This window comes from Phaenicophaeus curvirostris, chromosome 2 (assembly GCF_032191515.1).
Source record: "Phaenicophaeus curvirostris isolate KB17595 chromosome 2, BPBGC_Pcur_1.0, whole genome shotgun sequence".
NCBI classification, from domain to species: Eukaryota; Metazoa; Chordata; class Aves; order Cuculiformes; family Cuculidae; genus Phaenicophaeus; species Phaenicophaeus curvirostris.
The window spans coordinates 19,370,853-19,398,328 of record NC_091393.1 but is presented as its reverse complement, the minus strand read 5'-3'; the positions used below and the strand labels follow the sequence as shown (position 1 = coordinate 19,398,328).

General features: G+C 37.9%; 1 protein-coding gene across 3 annotated transcripts in view; it reads right to left on the bottom strand.

The window, feature by feature from the left end:
• Positions 1–27,476, bottom strand: part of EYS (eyes shut homolog) — a 774,985-nt gene that overhangs the window by 20,743 nt on the left and 726,766 nt on the right. For all 3 annotated transcript variants that reach the window (XM_069851470.1, XM_069851468.1, XM_069851469.1), the window contains 5 exons: positions 20,251–20,433; positions 15,031–15,197; positions 14,699–14,843; positions 10,496–10,670; positions 2,744–2,916 (listed from right to left, as the gene is read on the bottom strand). In XM_069851470.1, coding sequence (XP_069707571.1) covers positions 2,744–2,916; positions 10,496–10,670; positions 14,699–14,843; positions 15,031–15,197; positions 20,251–20,433 — 843 coding nt within the window. The remainder of the gene's footprint in view (positions 1–2,743; positions 2,917–10,495; positions 10,671–14,698; positions 14,844–15,030; positions 15,198–20,250; positions 20,434–27,476) is intronic.

Genomic DNA, 27,476 nt, shown 5'->3' with positions numbered 1-27,476 from the left:
CAGGGGAGGTTCAGGCTGGACATCGGGAAAAAAAATTCATGGAAAGAGTCATTGGGCACTGGCAGAGGCTGCCCGGGGAGGTGGTTGATTCACCTTCCCTGGAGGTGTTTAAAGGACGAGTGGATGAGGTGCTGAGGGGCATGGTTTAGTGATTGATAGGAACAGTTGGACCCTATGATCCGGTGGGTCTTTTCCAACCTAGTGATTCTGTGATTCTGTGATTCTATGATATCTTTGTGATGGCAGTCATGGCATTCTTGGTGTTAGGGTCTGCTCTGAGCAAGACACATCACATAACTCTTTAAGAACAGTAAGATCCTTATCTACACATGCACATGTTCTTTCATAGAATCATAGAATCATAGAATAACCAGGTTGGAAGAGACCCACCGGATCATCAGTGGAACTCAACCACCTCCCTGGGCAGCCTGTTCCAGTGCCCAATGACCCTTTCTGTGAAGAATTTTTTCCTAATGTCCAGCCTAAATCTCCCCTGGCGGAGCTTGAGGCCATTCTCTCTCGTCCTGTCCCCTGTCACTAGGGAGAAGAGGCCAGCACCCACCTCTCCACAACCTCCTTTCAGGTAGTTATAGAGAGCAATGAAGTCTCCCCTCAGCCTCCTCTTCTCCAGGCTAAACAACCCCAGTTCTCTCAGCCACTTTCATCGCTCATGTGTTTAGTTCATAACGAACCACAAACGTATTTAGTGTTTGCTAGGCAATTTAGTGTTTGATTATAGTCTGTTTATGTTTGAGAACCCTTAACATTTGTGGTCAGATAACTCTTCCTTATTATTGTGGTCTTACCCCTACTGCCCAATTTACTCACCTCACCTGACTTGTTCTCATGCAATCTGTACCGTTGGACATTATTTACCCATTGCTATTATTTCGTGAAGGCCTATTTGTTCTTTTGCTTTCTTATTCTCCTCTGTATTTTTTGCCTCATAAATCTCTTCTGCCTTTTTTCACACACTTCTTTCCTCCTTCCTTGCACATTCATTAGTCTCCATCACTTAATTTCCCTTTGTTCTCTCCAGGTCCCTTGGGCTGTTCATTGCTCTCTGTCTCTTTTTCTTTTGGCTCCAATAACCACCATCAATCCAGAGATGAGATATTCAATCTTGATAAGCAGCTGTTTTTTAGCAATTTGCCATCCACTAAAAGTGCAAACTGTGCTTTGAAAAATCTCATGATAATTCATTATTCTGCCAGAGTGAGGTGAAATGCAGGGCAAAGAGTTTGGTCAGGACCCATAGTCCCTAGTCATAAAAAGAAAGCTTTTAAATAAAACAGAGAAGAACCCTCTAATGTGTTTGCCAGGTGGAGGAATTACTAAAAGGATGGCAGTCTACAAGAAATACAATTTTGGGTTGCTCAGATACAAGCTATTTGTACTCGTAATAGCGGCCATCACAAGAACATCTAAAACTATTCTGAAGCCAGAACACAGGAGTGTTTACCTGATTAATTACCTGGTTTATGCATAGCACATATCCTAGTGATCAGTGTCCTGGATCCAGATGGTATTACTTTTGAAAATCTCACTTGAAATGAGAATTCAAAGTTGAAAAGTTCATAGAAAGAGCCCTGAAAAGTTGTTGCAGCAGAGGCAACAGAGAAAGTACATTCTTACATAGAATGAAGAATTTAACAATGGCTTTCCAGAAGCTGTATTCTCTTTGATTTGAGACTAATAAATGCAAGTGCTTTCCGCCATGGAGTTTTAAAACTCTATCTAACTGTAAGGTAAGGACTGCAAATCAGGTCAAATGCAGTTCAGCTTGTCTGTTTTATGCTTGAAACTTGCTCTGCAGGCATTATGAGGGAGGCTGGATCGTGGCAGGCAGTTTGAAAAGGGAGCCAATTTATGATAATTGGAGTTCTCCAAAAGATACAGAGAGATTCTAGAAGGAAAAAGCTTGACTCTGAGAGCTACAGAATAGACACTGCAGATTGTACTACATATTTTGCACACAGAAATGCTTCAGACACTTAGAGGGAAAGTCCCTGAGCTTGTACGATCTGCTTTGTCACGTTGTTGAATATTCATTTGTGCAATCTCTTAGAGAAGAAACCAGACAGATAAAGGATTCCTATATATACAGGTAAGAAATGCAAAGTTGGAAAACTGAGGACATATTTTGAGGAAAACATGTTGGAATAAAGCCAGGGAGCACAGGCACTTGATTCTGTGATTCTGTGATTCTGTGATGTTTGCAGCTTTTATCATCATTCTCAGTGCATCCCTGCCCAATGGCAGGTGAAGTCAACAGGAACCTCTCCATTAGTGTCAGTAGAAATTGGATAAGGTCTCAGATGCTTCCTACTCTCAAACTGTACTCAGAAGTGTAATACTGAGCTCTTAAGTGTATTTCTCACCACACTTCCTTATGATTGGTTTGGGAACAGGACTAAGCACTGCAATGCTGCTCTGCAATGCTTCCTGTCCTTTCGGTATCTGACAATGCTGTGCTGCCTGTGAATTGAGTTGAATTATTTGAAAAACCTGAAAGACCAAATGGTGTTGAAAACAAGTGGAGTCAGAAAACAGTATCTAACAATTCATAGCTTTAAATTGCTTGATTTTTCTAACAGAAAGAAGCACCACCTTCTTAAATAAAGTCTATTTGATACTTTTTGTCTCTATGTTGCATTTCATCATTGTATTATGAAATAGTGTGTTCTTCAGCCAGGGAATTTTTGCATAATCGTATGTACAGCGAGCTATCCATTTGACATACCTCGTTCACAGTAGGTGCCCGTTGTTCCCAGAGGGCAGTGACACGTATAGCCATTAGGCAGTGGCACACAGGTGCTGCCTCGCTTGCACAGATGTGGAGGATCATGCTCTGGATCACATACTGACACTGTTTCTGTGCAAAATGCACCTTTCCATCCCGTGAGGCAGTCACAGCTGTGGTGGGCAAGTGAAAGGAAAGAATGCAACATTAGTACTGAAAGAAATCAACATGTTCCCAGCAATGTAATAAAGATTTTCAAGTCTGGATGCCTATATTTAGTCATCTAATCCAAAATATTTAACAGAAAGGTGTTGTAACAAAGTCTCTCATTTAACTTTTTGAAATGTATGTTTTATCGTAAAAAACTCCAAACAAAAAAGAAAAACAAACAAAACTTGTGGCTTTTTTTGTGTTTTGTTCTACAAATAACTCAAAAACGCCTTGGCTTCACCAAATAGGAGGAGTCAATGTGGAAATTAAAAGGGGAAGGAAAGCAGTGAAAAGGAGCCACAAAAATAAAACCAGACATCAGCATAAGGGAACTGCTAACATTTCCAAATTTTAGCTATTAACAGGAGTCTGCCAGTTACTGCCTCTCACTTAGACATTATTAATTTGGTGAATTATTATAATTGATACAGCAGAGGTAGGTTTGTTGAAGGACTTTATGGAAAAGGGGACAGTGGATTTGACCATGAAAGAGGTGGCAATCTGAGTGTTCCCTATCCATGATGTTAAAGCTATTCTGTAAGGAAATTGTCTAAACTGACTGAACCATTGGACTTTTTAGTGTCCGCTACTCTTTATGCCTTTCTTTCATTCAGGCCAGGAGAATATTAAAAAAAAATAATCACACTAGTATGCAAGTTTAATATTAATATAAATTCTATAGAATTTATGTTAAGATGCCCTCTTTACTAAAATTAAAAAGTTTCAAAAAAGCTAAAATTAAATATGTTAGACTGGTTTGTACTTTAGAATTTAGTGACTGTTTATGATTAAAAGAAATTGTTCCTCCAAATAAAAGCACTTATTGATTTTTCCATGGAAGTTTTCTCTCTCGAGGCTAGAATGAAACCTCATATATTTTGATTGATTTTTAGCCCATGTCTTTTGTATATGTGCAAAATCTTGATGTTTTCTTCAAACTCACTGAGCTACACTATCTCTATTAATCAGCACACCATATAATGAAGGGTCTGTGAAACTGCTGTTTCACCAAACCTTCAGATCAGAGAACAACATGTAAACAAAGCGCAGCCAACAAGCCCTTCAGAGTGATAAACAGCTATTTGGAATGAAGGGGAAAAGAGGATAGAACCTTGCAAAAGCAAAAGCACCTCAATTCATCAAAGTCAGCATCAGAATGCTTTCTGTCTCAGCTATAAATGTTATGCTTTGATGTATGAAAGCAACCCAGAAGGAGAAGTAATTTGACTCCCTGAGTGGCAAACAGAAATGGCCATTCCTTGTGCTGTGAAGCAGAACATTTGGAGCTGAGGTTCCTGCAGGTGACCTGGCAGCACCAACAAATGTTCTTCCCCCTCCCCTTGCTTGGGTCTGTGCATGTCTAAGGTTCTTTTCATTCTTGTTTGTCAGGACCTAATAAAAGCTGGGTTTTTAAGTGAGTTGAGAATTATTCATACAGAACTGAACATGTTTGTTGTGGTGTATAGTGGCAAAAGTCTGTGAAAAAGTGCATCTTCTATTTAGCACTTCTAACCAAGTTGAACTGGGGTTGACAAGTTTAGATCCAAAAATTCCTAATCTTTAGAGAAATAAGGGAAGAGACAGCATTTCAAATCCTTTCCATCACGGGGCCTGCCATGCTGGTCTAGTTTTCTCTATATTTTCCTGGTTGCGGTTGGTTGTTGTTTTCCTAGACTAGGAGAAGCCAAAAGCTTGTAACATCACCAGTGTCTTGATTTGCAGGAATCTGAAGAACCATTTAGAACAACAGATTATTGCAAGCTGGAAGGGACCTATAAGGATCACTAAGCCCGCTCCCCAGTTCCTTGCAGGACTACTAAACCATATGACTACGAGCATCATCCAGATATTCTTTGAATTTCTTTAGATATAAGAAGTGAGTTTCATTCTGAGATAAAGGCACCTAATATTAGATCCTAGATGGCCTCAAATTGCCTTCTTAAATGTATGCAAGAAAAGAAGCTTGAGACCAGGGAGACACGATTGTGACAGAGACCTTGGTGCTTGAGTTCAGGCAATGGGATCCTCAAGCAGGTGCCCGAGTTAATGTGCTACTTGCTGGTGATCGAGCAAAAACAATCAGGGGAACTGGAGAACTTTCCACCTCACAAAACAATATGTGTGAGAGACTATTGATGACAGGCTGAGAGGGTTGGGCTTGTTCAGCCTGGAGAAGAAAAGGCTCCGAGGAGACCTTATAGAGACCTTCCAGTACCTGAAAGGAGCTTACAAGAAAGCTGGAGAGGGACTATTCATAAAGGCTTGTGGTGATAAGACAAGGGGGAACAGGCATAAACTGGAGAGGGGCAGATTTAGGCTTGATATAAGGAAGAATTTCTTCAATGTGAGAGTGGTGAGACACTGGAACAGGTTTCCAAGGGAAGTTGTAGATGACCCATCCCTGGAGGTGTTCATGGCCAGGTTGGATGGGACCTTGGGCAGCCTGATCTAGTGGGATGTCCCTGTCCATGGGAGGGTGGTTGGAGCTAGAAGATCTTTAAGGTCCCTTCCAACCCTAACGATTCTATGATTCTGTGATAAGATGCTGTATTTAATTGCTTCAAGTCAGGCACTTAGTGCCATCTGACATGCCATGGTGTATCTGAGAGATCTGTGTGAAAATACTAGATAAGACAAAAGAACTGCAGAAGGCTTGTATTCTTCTGGGTGTTCTGTGTAGAACAGGAAAGTTACCCTAGTACCTGTGCCATTAGAATGTCAGTGTTTAGACAACTGGAAGGGCTTGAACCGTCATCAACTGTGACAAGATCTTACACATTTGGCTCACCTGGAGACATTCTAAGCTTATGTGTCTTAGGAGCTAAATCTCACTGCAAGATACTTTCTTATCTTCAGGGTTTTTGAATAACATGCTAAATCGATTCTTCTGTGCTCCAGCTTTTGAATTTCTCAACTGTCAAAATGTATCTTATTTTTTTTTATGTAGCATATTTTTAGATAGAGAAAGGATAGGAAGGCTTTCATTTATAACTTTGATAGTGTGCCTGAGAGGAAACTGGATAATCTTGAATCTTCTAGTTTTTCAAAGGACTCTTAAAAGGTTCATTTCACAGCACAGATATGGCAAAGTCAGCCAGTTCAGGAAGCAAGAAATCTCAAATTCACATATCCCTGAGAAATAAGACACAAGATCACATCCAGTTCTGGAAATTTCAGATACCGCTTTGAGTTCAGTGATCTTTGCATTTAGAAATTTAAAGTATTGTCTAATTTAATGTCTTTTTTTGTTTGTTTGTTTGTTTCTTGCTTACTAGTGTGATGTAGCATTCACAGAATGGCTTTTAAAGCTCAAAGTCCCTTACTGAAGCCAACCTGAGTTCTCAAATAAGTTACACCATTTCTATAGAAGTAAGGACAAATTCATGTCGCTGTTGATTATGGACCAAACCCTGACATTTATTATATAAGAATTCGGGCAATTTAAAAAAAAATCACGAGAAGTAATTCCATTTTATAAATTATGTAAAAATATATGTGTATATGTTACTACACAAATTCCTAATCAAATCTGAAGCATTTCTTGAACCTTATAGGGAAATAACTAAAAGTCCTAAAGGATTTTTGTGAAGGAATTGTAAAGTTTGCTTATTTCCAACTTGATTTCCTAAACTAAACGAGTATTCTTACATTAAACATAAAAAAAATGCATGTTTAAAATATCACATGGGATGCTAACAAACTTGCAACTTCCTATACTTATGCAAATGTGGTGTTAAATCAGGCAAATAATCTTATAGCAGTAAAGAAGGGATTCAGCCTTGCCAATTCAGACATCAGAATTTAGGTGTCTGCATGGAAGATGGGCATATACTCAATGGAGATCAGAGGCTCAATTACTTTACCTAATTAGTTAGGCCAACTGAGACCAGGCAGATGTTCAGTGCTATCTGAAACACCTTGGGGTATCTCATCTGGCCTCCAACTACTATTCCAGAATGAATTGTCACATTTGTCAATGTCGTATAGGTATTTCAGGTACTGCAAGGTACATCAAATTCATAACGGCCTTTATCGGCTACGTCAGACTAACCAAAGTGCTGCAGATTTCTGGATACAGTTCTTACATTTATATTGTTCTGGAAATAAAAGATGCTGAGCAATGAAGGAGTTCTCTAAATAAAAGTGGAAAATTCAGGCAGCAGAAAATTAGAGCGTTAATGAAAACCAGTCTATCTTCAGGCTGGAAGATAAAAATGAAATCTGAAGATATTAAGTTTGGAAGGAAATTAACTATTTTTAAATGAAGAGAACAATGCAATGCTGCAAATATGTCTTGTTAAAAAAGCCAGGTTCAATGACAATTTTTAGATAGCAAATCCACTCCTAAATGTAGAAACTTCTATGTATCACCACAGCAATTAAAGAGAGTTTCCATTATAAACTATAAAAATATGTCCTGGCATTAAATATTGGTCCCATTTTTGCACTGAAAATTGGTTCTAATCAAATCTAACCCAACAATGAAACTACAGCAGCTCATTTTAGAGGGTATCCCACTGTCATATAGAAGTATAATTTAATTTCCCAAACCTAAGTGGCTAGTGCTATTTTAAAGCTATAAAGCACTAAGAAATTCACATGAGGTTTGTGCCAGTCCTAAGCTCTTCTGAAGCAGCCCCTGAAAGCCAAATGGTTTACCCAGGAGTATCTAAAGTGACACTATGTGCTTATATTTCGAAAGCTGAATCCTGCCCGCTATGTGTAACGTTCTGTTCAAAGGGCACACAAAATATACTTTTTCTCTTGCTTCAGCAACAAGCAATAGCCATAACACATCACAGACAATCTTGTTATATGTGATTTTCTACTGTATATAATTCCATACCATAAATAAAATAATGGAGGTTATTACTGTCCCTTGAACATAAATATCTTCATTTTATTATTCAAATATTTCTTCTTTATTTTGTTAAAACATAATAGTTATGCTCTGTTGCTGGCCAGAACCTAAGGTTTAATGCTGCATATTTCTGCTTCTATTTAATTCAAAGCATTATCCCTATAGCAACTGAATCCACAGCACTGCACTCTTTCTGGCCGGGTGGTGAAAGCAAGACATAAAAATAGCTCTAAACAGCAACAAAAACCTCTGGAGAAATCTCACTTCAGTAGAAAAAATATTTGAGCACAAATTCAGTTCCCTCGAGGACTCCACTCTTCAAAGGACCACAGATGATTTGAAAAAAGAAAGAAGTTCTGTCTAAGAAGATGTGAGACCATGTTGATAGCTACTATATGCTGACAAAAGCAGAATGCATGCTACATCCACACTATTTTTTGTGAGAGGAAAAAGTGGCCATTATTGGTACGTGCATGTACCAATGCATGTCTACATAGTCTGTGGAGACCTTGTGTCCTGAAATATAAGGGTATAATTCAGTAGTAGGTCACTACGAATTAAAAATAAACTGACAAAAAATCCATGAAAACCAAATTAACCCCCTCCTCCAATTTTATAACAGTCTCTAAAGAAATCTGGAATACAGATTATGAAACTACAATGATGAAAAAGGACTTTGCCTGCATTATCAAGCTTCCAGTGTCGCTAAGTCACCAGCTGCCACTCTCGGCCTGCCACTTGCTTTCCAAATGTTCTCCAGATCTTTCTGGTGGTGGTTCTGTGCACTTTATAGAGATGAAGATGACTTTGCACTGCTGGGTAAGTTGTTGAAGTAAGGATTCAGGGTGGTGTAGGTGGCAGTGGGATGCTTCAGCCACATTTCTGAACTTTTTCTTGCTGTTTTGGTTTTGTATCTCCTCTAATATGTTCATAAGTGAAAAGAGTGTTATTTCCCCTTCCTGCTCCTCAGAAAGATCAAGCTCTCTGAGTATCAAGGGTTTTGCAGTTCTGGGAGGATCCTACAAAGTGCAGTAGTTGGGACATACTGTAAAGCAACAATCAGACAGCAATCCCAATTTATGTCTTTCAAAGCATTTCCTTCTATTTAAAAGAATACAAATGTGCTTTTAAGGGGAAGGGGGAGGGAACTGCATGCTGCATCTCAGGAGGGTGTTTTCCAAATTTTAGTGCAGCCTTACTAGACTTAGAAACACTAGTTTTGTACACGTTTCCTTACAGATGAAGATTTGTCTCAGAAGCAGGAAAACCAATTACCATATAATTCTCTCACTCACAGTTAGTAAGTTGTTACAGCTTGACAGGTATCCTAACTCTTTCCTTTGTAGCACACAGAAAGACAGGTCTTTGTTGTTTTGAAGAAGAATCATACACAGAGGCTCCACAGTGCAAAGCCTGCCTTTTTTTTCTTATTTGCCTTGCTGTCTTCAGGGTTTTCAGTTAGTGTCTTCAGATGTTTTAAATCAGCACTTTTCTCTTTTTCAAGAAATTATGCAAATACACGTGAATAAATGAACACATATGGGAGCAAATGAGGCAAAACAAGTATAATTAATCTTGGCAGATACTTTTAAAATCAAAAGCTCTCCTCAGCAAAGGTTATACAGCAGAGTCACAAAGTATTTGAAAACAAGATTTATTACAACGAAAGTGTTGGCACACAACAGCAATTTGGAAGAGCAAATGTACTTCTTTCTTGTATGCCTTACAGTATGGACACTAAGATCCGTCTACACTTCCTGATAAGGCATAAAATATCATACAGTCATCTTCTGGGCCAGCTGTCCTTGACACCACTTATTATTCCATACATCAACCGTGTGAACAGCTCGTTTGATGAACTGACATAGTTTAAACAATTTTAAAATGAGATCCTCACTAACAGACCTCGTTTCATTTGAAATGGATTAATAAGGTCTTACATGAGCAAGCCAGCCAGCAGATCTGGAAATGCAACAGTGAATGAACACTTGAGAATGGCTTGAAGATTGATCAAGATACAATTGAGAATCATGAGAGTATCCACAGAAATCACAGCTGGAAGCAGAGAACTGTGTGTATTAGGGAGACACCGAGTAAGAGAGGATGCACACTCATATGCTAGGTAAGGATGCTCCTAAGGATTTAAACTGTCTCAGAGCTTTCTGATGTTAAGCAGTCAGTGGTTTACTCCAGAAAGGGGTTCATAGATGAAAATACTAACTACCAGGAAACAAGAGTCACTTAGTTTTGCCCCATCAGCCATGTTCAGACACTAACAATAAAGCTATCCTCTTTGCTATTTTTTTCTCTGCTACATATGCTGCTCACTTCATTCTAAGAAAATGTCTTTCCTAAACACTGAGATCTTCCCATGCATTTTGGAATAAGTCTAGATGCCAGTGATTTCAGTGGAACAGAACCAGTCTATAGAATTTCTTTAAAAAGAAATTCTTTTCCCTAAGAAGTGTTCCAAATTGATTTTAATATTTTAGTTTTGATTTTAGTAATGTAAGATTAAAATTCTCTCTGTAACAGAACAAACCTTTCAGCAGTTTTCTTTCTTTCTTATAAGATGATAGGATTCTGGAGACTTCTGTTGTCAAAACACTAAATTACCATAGTTACTAGTCTAAAGATCAGTCTATGCTGTAGACAAAAAAAAAAAAAAAGAGTATGCTTACTAAACTGTAGAGCCACCTTCTACACATTTTCCACCATTTCTGCATTTTATTAAACTGCACGGGAAATCTTTACATTGTCCAACACTCCGACCAGAATTAGGGTGACCTTCTGGAGTCCCTGGTGATTTAAACTCTTGATTCATGCTGGTGCGAACTTGAACATCAAAAATGCAACCTCAAAAGCAGAAGAAAAAAAAAAAGAAATTTAAAAGAGATATAGGAAGTCAAATTGAACCAAACAACAGGACAATTTCAACCTTCAACCAATGGGTTCCACCACAATATCTTCAGTGAATGAGCAATAATCATACCATCTACCTGAGATGAAGGTATGTTGGCTATTTTCTATTTGATGAGCGGATGACTAAGTTACTTCATTTAATGACAGATGAAAAGGTAAAAGTAATTTCTGAAGGAACAAACAGAATACAAAATCAGTGACTAAGGAGTGACAAGGTGAAATGATTTGGTTTTACATGCATGCCCTTACAGGAAGGCATTTATATACAATAAAAACATTAAAAAAAAGTACCCCAGAAAAAAAAACAGAGGTCAAGAAATCTCTTTAATGTAAAATGTGTAAGAATCCAGAGGACACTGACTAATCTGATGAAGATAGGAAATGTGGACTTAAATTTTCTTAGTCTAAAAAAGACCTTTTCAGGCTAAGACCCAAATTGCCTCCTTTGTAGGCGAATGCTTCCGTTGCTGGCACTCACAGACATGCCGCAACATGACCACATTTTAAAGTAGGTCTAAATTCCTCCTTTAGGTCCTTAATCTCAGAAAATAATTCAAAATTTCATGTATACTAGTAAGATATACACTACCAGGGCCTATTACTTGGTCCCGAGGGCAAGTGACCTGGTGCAGTCATGATTATATTACCAAACTTTTATTACTTTACAGAACAATATAGCTGCATCCAGACTACTGATGGAAAATAGTGCCTAGATGATGCTAAACCTCTAAATACAACAAAGAATTGTTTGGAAAACTTATAGTTGTCACAAACCAGACATTTGTCAGGGGCCATTATGAGAATCTACTTGTAGAGCAGACTGAGTACCAGTGTCCAGATCTATGCCCCGCCATTCTTTTAAGTTGCTAATACATAATCCCAAGAAAAAGAGGAGCCAAAGCTTGAGAGTGAAGCAGATACACTCCCTACTCGCTACCTCCAGGCAGCTCCGGCTGAGCTTGTGGGCTTTTGGGGGACTGCCTTTTGGACAGCCTTTGCTGTTCCTAGTGACTGCACGGGATGCTTAGCCTTATAGATCTAACTTAATTAATCAGTATTTCTTAATCCTTTTTCTGGGTCATATGCCTGTTTATGTACCAAAAAGATGAAGATTATGCCATATATTCTGTCTTTTTTGATTAAACCCTAAATAACTTTTCACACTATCCCTGTACATCCGAGTGATTTAGTGTCACATTTAAAGGTAGCCTTAAGCACTTTTGAAATGTCATCTAGATCTATACATACATATATATATACACGCACAATTTTAAACTAAAAATCAGATTTTGAACACTTCAGTTAAAACAGTACACTAATTTATTTGGAAATGCTCATACCTTTCCAAACCTGATTTACACAATTTATCTGAGATATGGTGAATCCCCATGGTGTTTGAAATCATGAGAACAATAGGTATTGAGCAGTGCATGCCAGCTTTCTTCTTAATATTAAACACAGGGAAAGGATATGATATGGAGACTGCATATAATCGTCACACTGCTTTTTAAAGCAATTGCTTAACCTGCGTTTTCGCATGACTCACTGAAATCACAAAAGAAAAGGTTTGTAACTGAAAGACACAATGTCTGTCCAATTGTGGATCTTTTTTTTTGTAATTCCATAATTTGTTTTGAACAAAATAAAAGTTATATTTATTGTAAGATATCTGTTTTAACTATAGTTTAGAGCTAGAAAAATGTTAGTAAAAGCCTTCTTAGATAGGCTTTTTCCAAGTCTCACACAGTTTATAGTTCTATTTATACTGCCACATAACTAGTAATTAAAAGCTCATATTAAGCAATTAAAAAAATTAATGGTTATTTGCAGTATTAATTTTATTGTTTCTTTGCTTTTAACTGTACTGGTTTTAGCCCACCGTGTGCTCGGTTAATCCTAACTAATGTCTTGTCTGTATACCAGTTGCAGATAAAGCATGTTCTGTTCTCATGAGTCTTGCTGGAGCTCTAAGAAAAAGCAGCCCAGAGTTCTGTGTAAACAATGGAAAGCACAGTGAGTACCCATAACCTGGTAAGGTCATCATGGAAAATAAACTGGCATTTGTGTTGATGACTAGTACAATTGTACCAGTAGAACATCCAGGTTAAAAACAGTTCTTGAGCACTTGTAAACAAAGCATGACAGTAGGTACAAGAGGGTTTTGGTCCAGCTTTATGCATTCAACTGTATTTTTAATTTAATTTTCTTACGTCTTTTAAATCTTAGTCAGAGGGATGCAGCTGAAGGACTCAGAGCAGCTGCTTAAGCCTGTCCTAGCAAGCACTACACGACCTTCTGCAGAGATATCAGCTGATGAATGCGCTTTCTTCTTGACCCGAATTCCCTTTGCTCTGCCAGTTCTGGGCCTCTTAATGAACGAGCCAAATGCTCCGAATAGTGCAGAGGTTTTCTGACACAGCCACGTTTGCAAGAAAAACTCAAAAGAAGTTTCTGAATTTGTGAGTTAAACTTAGTTTGATCCTGAAAATCAGTGTTTGAAGCAAGCAAGCTTAAATCAGATGCAAGAAGACAGTGCATTCACAGAGTGCTAATATATATATACACATACACATATATATATTACTATATTATATAATACTACTGTTTTGTTTGTAATCTTTCGCCTACTGACTCTTTAGGCCACATATAGAACTTTTCTGTTGATCACTTTTTTATTCTCAATTTAATTTATAACTTTCCCCTAGTGAAGCAGAACTCACAAACCACTAAAACAATGGATTAAGAAAACTTCAGAGATTATAATAAAAATGTTACTTAATTACTCAGCTTTACTTTTTTCCTCCACATATATACTTATCATACAAAGAATTTTTTAAAAAATTCTCACTAGTCCTTATCTGGTCATAAGCCTTTGGTACAGATTTGACTAAAAAATACACAAGGCAGGTGTTTTCAAGCAGAGGATCTAAAAATGCAGCAAGAAAATGGACAGGAATAGGCACATAGATAAATAGTGGCCTATATGAATGCAGCACTGAATTTACACATTTCTAAAACTCTACCTGTCCTAAAAAGCTTTACTTTTTCCCTGGTGTTTATGACTGTGAGTAATCAGGTGCTTGTCTAAATGAGAAGATGACCCCACAATGACTACCCAGTGCTGCTCTGAGCAGTGACTCAGCCAGTATGAATCATATCAAACTGTGTTACAAGAGGCAACACCGATTAAAAACTGCTTCAGAAGTTGCTTCCCTTCTGTGACATCTGTGATGCAGGTACATAAAAAAATCTTTGCCTCAGCAGGCTTGCAATGCAGTCCAGTTTGTTATGACCGTAAACTTCAGCCACTAGGTTATATTTGTATCTGTTTGGAACTTGGCTGAGTTCTGGGTTTTCTTGATTTTTAAAACATGATTCCAGTAGCTGGAATTCTATTTACTTCTTTTGCAAGATCATTTATGTGAAGAGATAGTTCTTTCAGTGCAAAAGAGTTCAGCTTTAGGGTAAGAGCTTCTTTTGCCTTTTTGCTCCTCTGTTTAATACTGTTTTCTGTCATTTTTATCAGAAACAGAAAGTATTAAAAATATTTAGCAGAAACTCTTTGCACCATATTTCTTAGTTATTGTAGTGAAATGATGAAAAAATGAAAAAGTCACAGGAATCCCAACCAAGAAGCTTGCACTTTGCCTCCTTATAAGACAGAGATTTTAGATCTTTATGTCATAGGCAACTGAAACAATCTCATAGAATCATAGAATAACCAGGTTGGAAGAGACCCACCAGGTCATTGAGTCCAGCCATTCCTATCAAACACTAAACCATGCCCCTCAGCACCTCACCCACCCGTGCCTTAAACACCTCCAGGGAAGGTGAATCAAACACGTCCCTGGGCAGCCTGTTCCAGTGCCCAACGACCCTTTCCGTGAAAAATTTTTTCCTAATGTCCAGCCTAAATCTGATGTATGTTTTAAAAAGAATTGAAAATAGTATATAATCTTTACCTTGAAAGCCATTCTTAAATCTGGATCCTTTAGGTAGGAGTTCTGGTGTGTACTCAGGATAGCCTCCTAAGTAAAACTGACTGAAGACATTGAGTCCAACCAGTCTCCCAGGAGAAGATACAGTTTTATTCTTCTGATCATCTACCTTTCAATGAAACATTTATATTTGTTATTATAAAGGAATTTAGCTTATTTAGTAACTAATAAAAACAATCCTCCAAACTTAACAGGGAAAGACAAATGGAACTTTTGAAGTTTCCAAATAAGATATGAAAAAAAATAAAGAACACTTTCACCTAAAAGCTATATTTCTAAAGGAAATAATTTCTTACCTTCAGCCAGCCATTTTGGAGATATCTGCCAAGATGGATAACATGAATATTGAGTGTCAGATCAAGTGGTTTACTAACGATTGTTGCTGTGCCAGAACCTAGATTGTAGCTATATACAACTCTGCCATTATGGAGGCCTAACACCAAGAAATCATCTCCATCCAGATCTGAAAAGACGAAAAGAGAATAACTACTTAGTGCAGAATTTAGTGAATATTGATGTCTAAAATATTCTCCAAATCCACTGAAAATTCATTAGTTTAGGAAAATTGTAGCCAGGAAGGTTTTAAGTTTTGTATATATTTTTTATATTCTGTTTAATTTGTAATACTATTTCTGGTATTCTTGCTGCAAGGTAAGAGGAGTAACGGGGATATAGGTCTGAGCAAGCTCTAGCAGCTTCTATCAAGCTTGGCCAGCTGCCCTTGACCCAAGAGTGTCTGGACACTATATTGCATGTGACTAAGGTGGTTCTAAATCATAGAATCATAGAATCATAGAACAACCAGGTTGGAAGAGACTCACCGGATCATTGAGTCCAACCATTCCTATCAAACACTAACCCATGTCCCTTAGCACCTCGTCCACCCGTGCCTTAAACACCTCCAGGGAAGGTGACTCAACCACCTCCCTGGGCAGCCTGTTCCAGTGCCCAATGACACTTTCTGTGAAGAATTTTTTCCTAATGTAAAAGAATTTTTTCCTAAAGTATTTGTTACTGAAATTTCTCTGGTCAGAACAGCTGTATGCTTTAATTCTCTCAAGTATGTTTTAATTCTCTGAAGCCTTCTTACACTTTTCCGGCTGAAAAAGTGCTCTTTTAAGCATACCAGTTTTAAGTGTCCCACAACATTGGATTACAATAAATATCCTTTAAAACTAATTTACACTGAGACCAAATGCTTGAACGGTTGGACTCGGTGATCCGGTGGGTCTCTTCCAACCTGGTTATTCTGTGATTCTGTGATTCTGTGATATGTATAGCCTCATACTTGAGCTGTGAACAATATACTCAGCAGCACTTCCTTTTTTTCAGATGTGTGCTCTTTAAAACCATCAGTGTTCTAGTGCATTTAATTTTGAAGATCTTTATAGCCACTGTTTTTCTATTTCCTGAAAAAAATTTATTTCTAGTCAAGTGAATAATACAGGTTTTCTTCTTTCAGACTTCCCTTTTTCTATCTGATAATGAGCACATCCATGTTTATACAGATACGTATTTACCTTCTCTTATTTCATAATTAAAGAACTATACTTGTAAGTTTTTGGAAAGGACAGATCTGTTTATTCCAGTTTGACAGCAATGGTAGTTAGTACGTATTCAGCCTGAACTAATCTAAAATTTGACAAATCTTATTTTGGAAACAGGAGACAAAAGATGCCACACTTTTGCAGAACTGCTAGGTCCAGAGACCTCTACTTTCCCCAGCACCAAGTGGTGCCTGGGGATGGGGATCCACGGTTGGTACATGATGGTTTCTCTCTGTGCTCCTTCCTCCTCACACTTTTCCTGTGCTCTGGTGCGGGCTCTTCACAGGCTGTAGTTACTTCAGGGGACACTCATCTGCTCTGGCATGAGGTTAACCATGGGCTGAAGTTTGGTAATCTGCTCCTCTGTGGAGGCATTATGGAGCTCCTTGTTTTCATTTTTCCTCCTCCTCCTCCTCTGACCTTGTGTCCCTTCTGCTCTTTCTCACATTTGGTTCCCCTCTTCTCTCCCCCTGGGGCATTTTTACCCTTTCTTAAATACATTTTCCCTGAGGTTCCACTATGTTGGCTGTAGGGTTTAGCCATGCCCTGTGGGGGATTGGTTGGAGGCAGCTGAACCAGACTGTGTCCAGCGTGGGACAAACCCAGCCCCTGAAAGGAGGTTGTGGAGAGCAGGGAGCTGGCCTCTTCTCCCAAGTGACAGGGGACAGGATGAGAGGGAATGGCCTCAAGCTCCGCCAGGGGAGGTTCAGGCAGGACATCAGGAAAAAATATTTCATGGAAAGGGTCGTTGGGCACTGGAACAGGCTGCCCAGGGAGGGGGTTGAGTCACCTTCCCTGGAGGTGTTTAAGGGATGGGTGGGTGAGGTGCTCAGGGACATAGTTTAGTGATTGATGGGAATGGTTGGACTTGATGATCCAGTGGGTCCTTTCCAACCTAGCGATTCTATAATTCTATGATTCTCCTTACAGAAGTTACCCTGAAGCCCCCCCCTGCCAGTGCACACACAGTGGCAACTTTTGCCCTGGCCTGTGGGAACAAGAGGTGTATTTCAAGTATTCCAACCCAAGCCAGGGGTCAGTTATAGCCCTGAGACTTGAAGAGGATGTGTCCCCGGTGAGCAGGGGAAACTGAGAGTACTGTCAGTCTGACTGCTGTGAGAAGTTTGGTTTTAAGTGAGATATCAGATCAAGGGTAACTTTTGATTTATAAGCTTTGTGGGTGTAAGAGGAAGAAGGTGTTATACATCTCTGCGTTAGACATCATTTGACAGTCCTTCAGAAGGAGTTAGCCACGGCACCAGTGTCCATGGTTTAGGCAGAGATGACGGTGGAGGGGAATCAGGCAGGGTACCATGAGAGAATGTGAACTACAAGAAAGCGTGAAATGGAAGAAGGGGAAAATGTAAACAGAATGTTAAAAATAATTCCTTACAGCAAGATGACAAGCTGCAAAAACCCCTCACACTTATCGTGGTGAAAGCATTATTGCTCTATACTCAGTAAATTGCTAGACCATCAGCATCTCCTCTCGGTGAAATAAGTAAAGGTCACTTGGTAAGAAATACTGCTTTCTAGTAATTAAAATAGGGGTTACTCAGTCTCCCCAACTGTTTAAATTAAGGAAATAAATAAAACAAAATTTACACAGCAACATACTGGATGCCTTGTTGTTTCTCAGCCTTGCTGACAGCTGGTGCTTTGCTGCCCACCTATGATTTGTCATGAGGCAACAGAAACTCATTACTGCCATACAGCAGTGTTCACAAAAAAATGATATGCAAAATAATAAAACCCCACATTTCTACCTGACAACTACACAATAAGCCCAGAAAGCTAGTGTTCTGGTTAGTAAAAATGGCAATGTAAGGATTTTTTTTCACTCAGTTCGCCTAAATATGGTTGCAAGACCTACACTTCACAGCGACATTGACCTTACAGGTACACCTTGCAGGCACGCCTTTTTGAGACAAATTTTAATGCAATGTATTTTAAAGCAATTTTTTGGTGTTCTTTTCTGATTATAGTAACTTAAGAAAATGTCAAGTTATTTTGTGTTATCGATGGTCTACATTTCATATTTGCATTTTTTTCCTATCCTGAGTGAAGAGAGTAGACGAATTGCTATAATTTCTGCTTGGTTACTTTTCCTACAATTTCAATATTGACAGTTTGAAATTCAGTTCCCAGTGTTGCAGAAATGTGTCTGAATGAAGTGGTTAATTCTTACCATTGAAAAGGAAAAACTGTTTTAACAATTCCTTTGTTTTTGTATTACAAAAGAGCTATGTAATGTTGTTATAAAAAATGAACGATGGGGACAGTGGCTTTTGAAAGCTGCTTTCTGAATGATTAGATGGAAATGTTTTAGGTAGTGTAAACATGCACGTTTCCTACTTGGCTACCCCAAAAAAGAAAGACAATATTTCCTGCATCCACAGCAATAAATAATGAGTAAGTGAAAGGAAAAGCTGCCTGGGAGTGAACTGTGGTAGCAAGGGAAAAGCTGCATGAGAGTGAATGGTGACTGTCATGGGACTAAAATGTGGTACAAGCCCTGCTAGACCTGGATGCAGTTAAAATCACATTGAATATTGTTCAGTTAGCAGGAACAGCATGTTCTGCTGAAGTTTGAAAAAAAATCTTAGCAAAGTCTGATCCACACACATAGGCAGAGGCAAAGTTTTGAGTTTAGACATACTCACAGTGATTTAATATTTATTTGTATTAAGCTACTTCAGATAATCAACTCAATATCTTAATTATATCAGTTTGTGGCTGTTTGTCCATGTGCTGTACTAGGGTCTCACGACATGCCGAAGAACAGTTTATCAGCAGTGCTGTACCAGCTAAATTTGACAAGATCTTTGCAAATGAAAAGTAACAGGCTTAATTATATCAGAGAGAAGTAAAATGCCAAGCTGTTCTAAGCTCAGATTTTAGTTTGCATTGACATAGTAAAACAGTCTGACTCTTTGAAGTCTACCACAAGGAGAAAGGGAAAGAAGCCCCAGAAGGTACAGGAAATCGATTAAGAAATTTAATGGAAAACAAGACCTAAGAAAATATCAAATGTATGAACATAGCAAATGGATGATACCCTGTATCCTACTGATGTGATGAACTGCAACTCTTTCATGCGATACATGTGTAGCTTCATAATGCCTCCCTAAAATTCATTTTTAATAATGTAGTTTGGGACCTCATTATCTTAAGACTGCTGATAATAATTGCTTCCCTTTTTCATCTTCCTGAAGTATTAATTTTCTCATATGGTTCAGCATAAGCATAGGGTTCCCATAAGTTGTGGGCTGTATCTGCCAAACTCATATGATGTGAAGCATCTACTGGGGCAGCAGAGACTTATATTTACGTACCTAAATAACTTACCTACTGTGATGATTCAATAACCTCACAGCACAGCTTCAAACCCAAAACTTACCTCATACTCCAATTGCAGAAACAATTAAGGTAAAAATTAAGTCTTGTGGACTATGGAAGTGCAGCCTCTGTGACAATGTCAGCAATTCATGTCTGCTCCTGCAGCAGTTTGTTTGAGGACACAGGTAAAGAAATGGCAAGGTAGTTGGGGCAGTTTGGATGGGTGGATTGATTTTCCAATAAAATAAGTATCAGTGGAAGACCTGAGGCAGCATCTCTCAAAAGTGGGCACTAAATAAATGTAATCAATAATAAAATTTATGTTGCCAACTGAAGAGAAGCTTTATCTTCTAGCTTCCATTTATTTTGATCAGAAATATGCTACTTCAATCATCATATTGACTGTTAATTACTGGAAGTAGTTATACTCCTCCATAATGAAAATAAATATTTATGCAATCTGATTGTTTACTTTGTGTTTATAAAACAGTGAAGCATCAAAGAGATTATTTTCCTCCTAATTAAATTATATCCTAAAAACAATCAAGAAGAAGCTGTGTATATTTTTATCCTACTTATTTCATGAATATTTGAAAGTCTGTAAGGATGGGTAATAAAAATAAAGCTTACCTTGGCCCTTCTGTCCAGTGAAAAAAATCAAGTTATTTTGTAGAGATGAGTGGTGGTTTGCCAACTGAAACTTCAAGCGGAATTCATAGTAGAAAGTGATATCTGGGATTGTAGAATAAGCTAAGAATGAAGTATAGCCAAAGACATCTGTGCCACTGAAACTTGGTTGAGTAATATGAAGAGCTGGATGAAAAAAGAAACAAAGAAATTCAGTGTTATGGCAAATTCCTTAATATATGTATTTGGAAGTTCTATTTAGTAGCTTATTTCACAACTTAAAAACTATTACATAATCCTAATAATTTGATACATTGTAATATTTTACACACATGCAGACATAATTTGTTTTTCCTCTTAATGTAATCTCTTGATTTTTCAACTTTTGTAAATAGGCTTATTTTAAAATGAATTATTGGCAGCTACTGCCATCTCCTGGGTTGTACACGACATTGTTACAAATGGAAGTTACTCAAAATTCAGGTAGACAAAAGGAAATACATCAAGAAATTCTCTTGTTAAAAGACATACCGCCTCTGACAGGCATCTGAGTGAAAGTGAGTACAGGATGTGCTGGAGAGGTTTCAGAATAATAATTCTTCACAGGCAGAGAAATCATAAAAAGAAACGTCATAAAAGGAGGATTTTGCAGCACAGTGAATAAGACCTACATGAATTATCTTGTTCACATTTTTTTGCATCGTTGTTTGAATTGTCTGAATATTCAGGAACTGAAATTCTAAAAATGTATAATTTACAGTATCAACAAACTATTTAACCCTTTTCAATGTCATTTAGGCGGAATTTGTTGAAAATTTCCTTTATGTTGGGCACTGACCAAGCATAGCATGAAGGTTTTTCTAAGACACCTTTGCTAACTATACACTCCTGCTCCCTCCAAAGCTGTGAGAGCTACAAGTTCATTGAAGCTCCTGGTGGTATGGTGGCACAGAATTTTGCACATTATGTCGAGAAAAACTGTGGGATTAAAAAAAACAAATAAAAAACTAATAAAATAAAGTCCATACATGTATCTGTACCGGTAAACAGTCAATAGAGCACTGGTACTAAGCACCCACAAGACCCCAAGACTGCTTGCTGCAGCTCAGTAGCCAGGCTACTGTACTCAATTCTTGTAGTCGATACTCCTAGCAGGGATAACATAATACTCATAGCGATAATATGGCTAAGTGAAAAACAGGAGAAAGAGAAAGAATTGGTGAGTAAAGGCTAATCCTGAAAGGCTGGGCATGGGCCTAGATTTGGAAGCTTTGAGTAGTTATCTCTAACCAGCCTGAGCACCAAATATGAAACTGTGAAAATGTTATCAACATCTCCAGTTTGTGTTATCTATTTCTAAATTTGAAACGAGGGAAACCTGTTGTATTGGCACTGAAGCAGCAGACACTGCCTTAGTATCTGCATCTGACAAAAGGTGCAGAAGTAGGCTCTGACAAATCTTTTCTACCATAGATTTGGAGTCTGCAGCAATACAGAGTGTACAATCCCCATTTATTAAGCACTCTTTCACACTTGTGACACATTCTGTGATCTTAAATGGTAGCCAGTAAATTTCCATATGAAACAGTGGTTTTGAAGAAAACTGACAATGAGTTTGTTCTCAACCTAGTCTGGCTGAATGTAACCTCTGACTTTCAGACCTTTGAAAGTCATGTGCAGCTCTGGAGGAAAAACACAGCTCTCCTATATTTAAGTTTGATGCTGGCTGCAGTCCACTAGTATTCCCCTAGATTACCTGAATGTCTCTGAGGGAGGCTCAAGTTCTGCAATTTTTGCTTCTCAGAAAGCTGTGACACATAGACAGCTCCTTTAATACAAAATTTTCTTCTTTTCTTTTTTTTTCCCCTTGCTACTTTCTTTCTACTTATTTAATAAATCACTACACATTTAAGAGACAATAAGGTTTTAAAATAAAGGAGGTCTTTGTGTTTATTACCTTTTCTAGCTTCCCTTTATAATGAGAAAAGAAAATTCTGTCAGGTACCTCCACAGAGCCAGATGGTTTGGTTTGCTGACAGAACTCACTGCAGAGTCTATTCCTGACAAGTTGTTCCCAGTAGAGTAAAACACGTTATTCCCAGGATGAAGTATGCTATTGTCTCAGCTGTTTTCATGAAGCTTTCTAACTATGGAGTTATTTTCCTGCTTTTCTACTTGCTTATTTCTGCATTCCCTGTAAAGAAGCATTTGAACGTTGACAAAGGAATGTCTTGCAAAGTGATTAACAACAGTAGGACCTGAACCATAGGAGTATGTGACTCCAACTGACCAGGTGCTGCACAGCATACAGAAAATTATCATATATCCACATTCTTAGACTATTAATACATACCAGTTTCAATTTCACTGTAGTTTTGACTCATCCAAGAAAAAAAAGCTGAAAGATCTCAATTCATACTTGCAACTAAAAGCATATCTTATTTAAGCAAGAATAGTTTTGATGGAGGGCAGCAAATTAGGGGTTACTGGGACAAGAATCAGCTTTTCTCTGTACTTTTCCTTATCTAACAAAATGATAGATTTGCTAGGTGGAGATTTTGTCAGAGTCACAACAAAACAGTGTCGATAGCAGAACTGTTTGTATTTAAGCATGTTAAAAAATAATTTATCTTTTAATAACTTTACCTAAAATGTGGGATATATGGCTAGTCTTTTAAGAAGACAGAAATGGGAACTGGCCTTAGTAAATTAGACATGCTTGGTAGTTCGCTGACATAGGAATTTGCTATCATTTAATTCCAGAGGCTGGCATCACCATTTATACATGGCCTGTAACACTACATATGGCCCAGGCTCCGCACAGTACTGAAAAGGTTGACCATTCTATCCGAGTTTGGTCAACTGTCAGATGTCAAAATCTTGTCACTGTCAAGCAGGCTTAAAATGCTTCTTGGAGATACCACTTCAGAGTCTAATGGACACCTCAGCAACATGTTTCGAAAGCTATTGTACAAAACCCTGAAAAAATTATACCAGAGAATGTCAACATGACATGTTACTTAAGAGTCCTGAAGGCAGGAGAGCACCCTAAATCAACAGCCTACATCCATGATCCATGGATGCACTCTGAATGAACATCTGTATGAAGTAAAGAAGATGGGAGATCTATCTTCAGTGTAAAACACGATTAACAATCTAGTTTGTATCTTTACCTACACTGCAATCTTACCTACAGTTTACCAACCAGATACAAGAATTGTGCTTTACTTTCAAGACCTCTGTATGGGGAAAGCTTACATATAATCCTATCTTCTGTACTCTCACAAAAAATTCTGATATGTAATTTTATTTTATTTTGCATTGGTATTTAATAGTTGTTAGACTTCATTTCATAGTGTTGCTTACCTATTTTTATTTTACTCTACATTTATTTGTAAAGACATATCTAGACTCTAAGACTCTCAGTCATTAGAACTGATCTACACATGTACACAATGGCGAGCAATGATCTTGACCAAATGAGGACATCTATGATACAGATGTCTACCTAACAGCTGACCACCTAAGACTGCACATCAGTGTAAAAATTAAGTATATTTATGGTGCAGTGTTCTTCAAAAACCCCTGCTACAGAGGCAAGTGAACAGTATTCTATAATGCTAAATTCATCTCACCAAATACAAAAGTAGCATTGGATTGTAAGGCAGGGTAAACATGGACTTCCTAAGTTAGATGGGATAAACCCTACCTTCTCTATACTCTGCAACTCCTTCCCATTCTGCATGTTCTTTGTCTCTGATCTTCATTGCCATAAAAGCTAAATGACTTAGAAATTCTCAGCTAGATCTTCGTGAAATAAAGGAAAATTTTATTTTCTGATTTTAAAGAATGGTAACCATAGTGTACTCAGAAACTAAATAATTAGCACAAAGTTGCATGTGAAGTCTGAAGTGGATTGAAAAATTGTGTATAGCCCTCTGAACTCCAGGTTCAGAGATGGAGTACTGCAAATATTCTTTGTAAACTGACATTTTAATTTCTTACCTCTGGGTGTCTGAGCATAGCCCCTTTCAAAATATCTGGCAAGAAGCAATTTTCATAAACTATGTCCATCTTTGATGACTTGATCATCTCCTCTCAGCTCTTTGCAGACTTTTCATCCCGTTTTAACTCTGCATTTGGCTTGGGCCATGCAGCACATCTGATAATATATCCAGCAATGTAAGGGCTTAAGACATCTATATTGTGCAATAAGTTCCAGGGGTCGTAACAGACACCACCAGCCAAGAGGTTTTGGGTTAAACAATTTATCTCAGAATAACAGCACAGTAAAAATACAAATCAATAGAATGATTACCCAAGTCAAACCAAACCAAGTCAATAAATAGTCTCCTAAACTTAGTATCTGGGCACAAAAAAGATTTACATAACAGTGGCAGGAAGCTGGACACGTCTGCTTTTCCAGATGAGCAATTTGGAACCAACAGTGGGTGCAGCGATGAAGGAGATGTAGAGCTCGTAATCTTCTCTAAGCATATTCTTTTAAACAGCATGGCATACAGGAGTCAAATTAAGAAAGTACTACTACTACTGGCATCTCTTATTCAGGCAGATCTTTAAATGGCTCTTCAGACAAACAGGATAATTTTGGTTTTGTCTATTCCACACTCTCCTGACTGTTTTCAGTCCTATCTCCAATTCACTTATTCACAGGCATATTTTTCCAGCCTGGCCTTCTCACCAATTCAAGATTCATGATCCTGTGTATCTAATTTGGAACATCTGGCCTTTTTAATAATTTTATTCTAAAATGCTTGGTATCAGCTTCATGCTTTATCTTAGTCCCAATTAATCTTTGATATCCTTGGCATTGCTCCCACAGTGGGTCTGGGGAACTTCAGATTCCCTGATTGGACTGTCCTTTTTCGTTGTTGACTCACAGAAGCACTACCTACACTTGTTAACCAGCCATCATACCCCATCCCTGCTCCCCTCCATGCTCATCCCACCATGTATGTGCACAGTGCTTGGATGGTACCTAAAATAGTACATGACCACCATACGGAGCTATACCCATATAGTGCATGTGGTCACCAAGCGAAGAAATAGTTTATATAAGGCAATACTAGCTCCAGAGGCAAGTTTTATTAAAACCATTGCATATTATTTGGTTTACTTCTTCACAGTTTTCTTCACAGTGTTGAAGGAGGTTCTCACACCCAGTAAAAGCCAGATGCAGTGTCTAATTAACTACCCTATCCTTAGCATCTAGGTACGTGCAGTGTGTGTTTGTAAACAGTCCTCCCTATTCTGTTATCTCAGAGTAAAATGTACTTAGAAATAAAATGTTACTGAATCTTGAGTCAAAAGCTTATATTTCTGGTTAATTCAACATAGCAAGCTTGACAGCTATTCCATATTTTATCTCTTTCTGGACTGGCAGCTATAGATTTTATACCACTTTTTTATCATGTTTCTTCTCTTCCCTAAGTGTAACTTATGGAGAGATCTTTATCCAATCACATTGAAAAGTTAATCAGTAAATGTACATCAGCATAAAACATTCAGTCTTTGAGATATCATTAATGCAATTACTTTCATTAGTTTGATTTTAATACAGAGTAGTTTACTGTACTACTACATATGTTTAAATTAAAAATTAAAAAAATAATAACCATGTATGAAAAATACAATGATTGGTAAAATTATGTCCACCTTTTCCTTTTATTCTCTTTCTTTTCATTATAAAGTTATGGGGCTAGAAAATTGTATAGTCTTAAAGACATCTATTCCTTGAAAAACTGTTTTTCAAAATGTTATTTACAAAAAGTGCACAACTAAACACATTGGGTTATTTCCCATTTCCTGCCTGGACATAATCCAAGCTGATTCCCACTTTTGCTCTTTTAGTGTACAGTCTGAAGTGATAAAGAACAGAAATGTGTCCCTATGGCTCTCATTATAAGTCATGCAGAAACATACTCCATATCAACACTGTGCCCCAAACACCCCCCCCCGACAGAGTATTCAAGCCTTTGTCAACTTCTTGTCCTTGATCTTGTCCTGTGTTTCTCTGTCAGTCCTATGACATTCATCATTGTCCTCTCCCACATTGCCAGTACTGAACAGATAATAAGGTATGTCCCATTGCCTCACAAACAAATAATGACATATTATTCCATTATATAAATACATTAATATCATCTGGTGCCTACTTCCTAAACATTGTACATCTTTTCACAGGAGAGCATAACAGTGAGACGTAAAAAAAAAATCAACTATATTTTGTAAAAGAGCTTAACAAAGAGGAGAGACTAGGGTGAGAGTAAAGGTTTCATTATTTCTGAATTTTTTGTTATGAGTTAAAATTAATTTTCCCTTCCACGTTCACTGCCAATGCATCTTGAACCACAGCTTTACAATACAATGCATAAAGCAAGACAGATGAAAGGGAAGAAAGAGATGAAGACTTCAGGCTACAGAATTACAATCAAATAATCCACTTTATATTATCATTGACTTAACTGTGAACAGTTGTTAGCTCTGCAGGCTAGCTCCAGGATCAGCAGACATCAATGCTGTGGGATGAGTATTATTCAGTTCTCCTAAATACCAGCTCACATATTTACAAAGTCAATACTGACAAAAGAGTGGAAATTACTGTCAAGCAGTGTATTTTCTCGTCTCCCACACTGTACAAAGGTCTTCAGAAAAATGCCCTTTATTATCACAAATTTCTGCACCCACTGTTTCTCTTACTGGTTTGCAGTATAGCTCTTAATAAGCCAAAACTTGCTTCTGAGCACAGAAATACTAAAGGAAAGAGTGCAAAAGCTTTTCTTAGCTGAGTTCAGAAAAAAATATTTTAAAAGCAGCTTGGATATTCCTCCTCTTATTCATCATTTTTCTAAGGAAGCAGCATGAAGTTTGGATGGCTTGTTCCTGTGTACTTAGTTTACATGTTTTACTAGTTCTGCACTGAAGCTGCTTTACTTAATAGGTGATCCTACTCACCAGAAACTCTGGGAAGTGCAAGGAGAAAGAGATAAAGGGTGCTAGAGCTGCAGGGTGGTGCAGTGCCGGGTGAGAGTTCAAGGTGGTAGTAGAAGACTTTTAACATCGGGAAGACTATTGCATGTGGAATTAGTGATCCACATAATCAGTAATTCAGGAGTATGCCTTCGCCTCCCCACCTTCAGTAAATATTTAGTCTTTCTTTTTATTTGTCTTGTGGTTTCAATAGTCATGGAGTCCGTGGGTCCTACTAG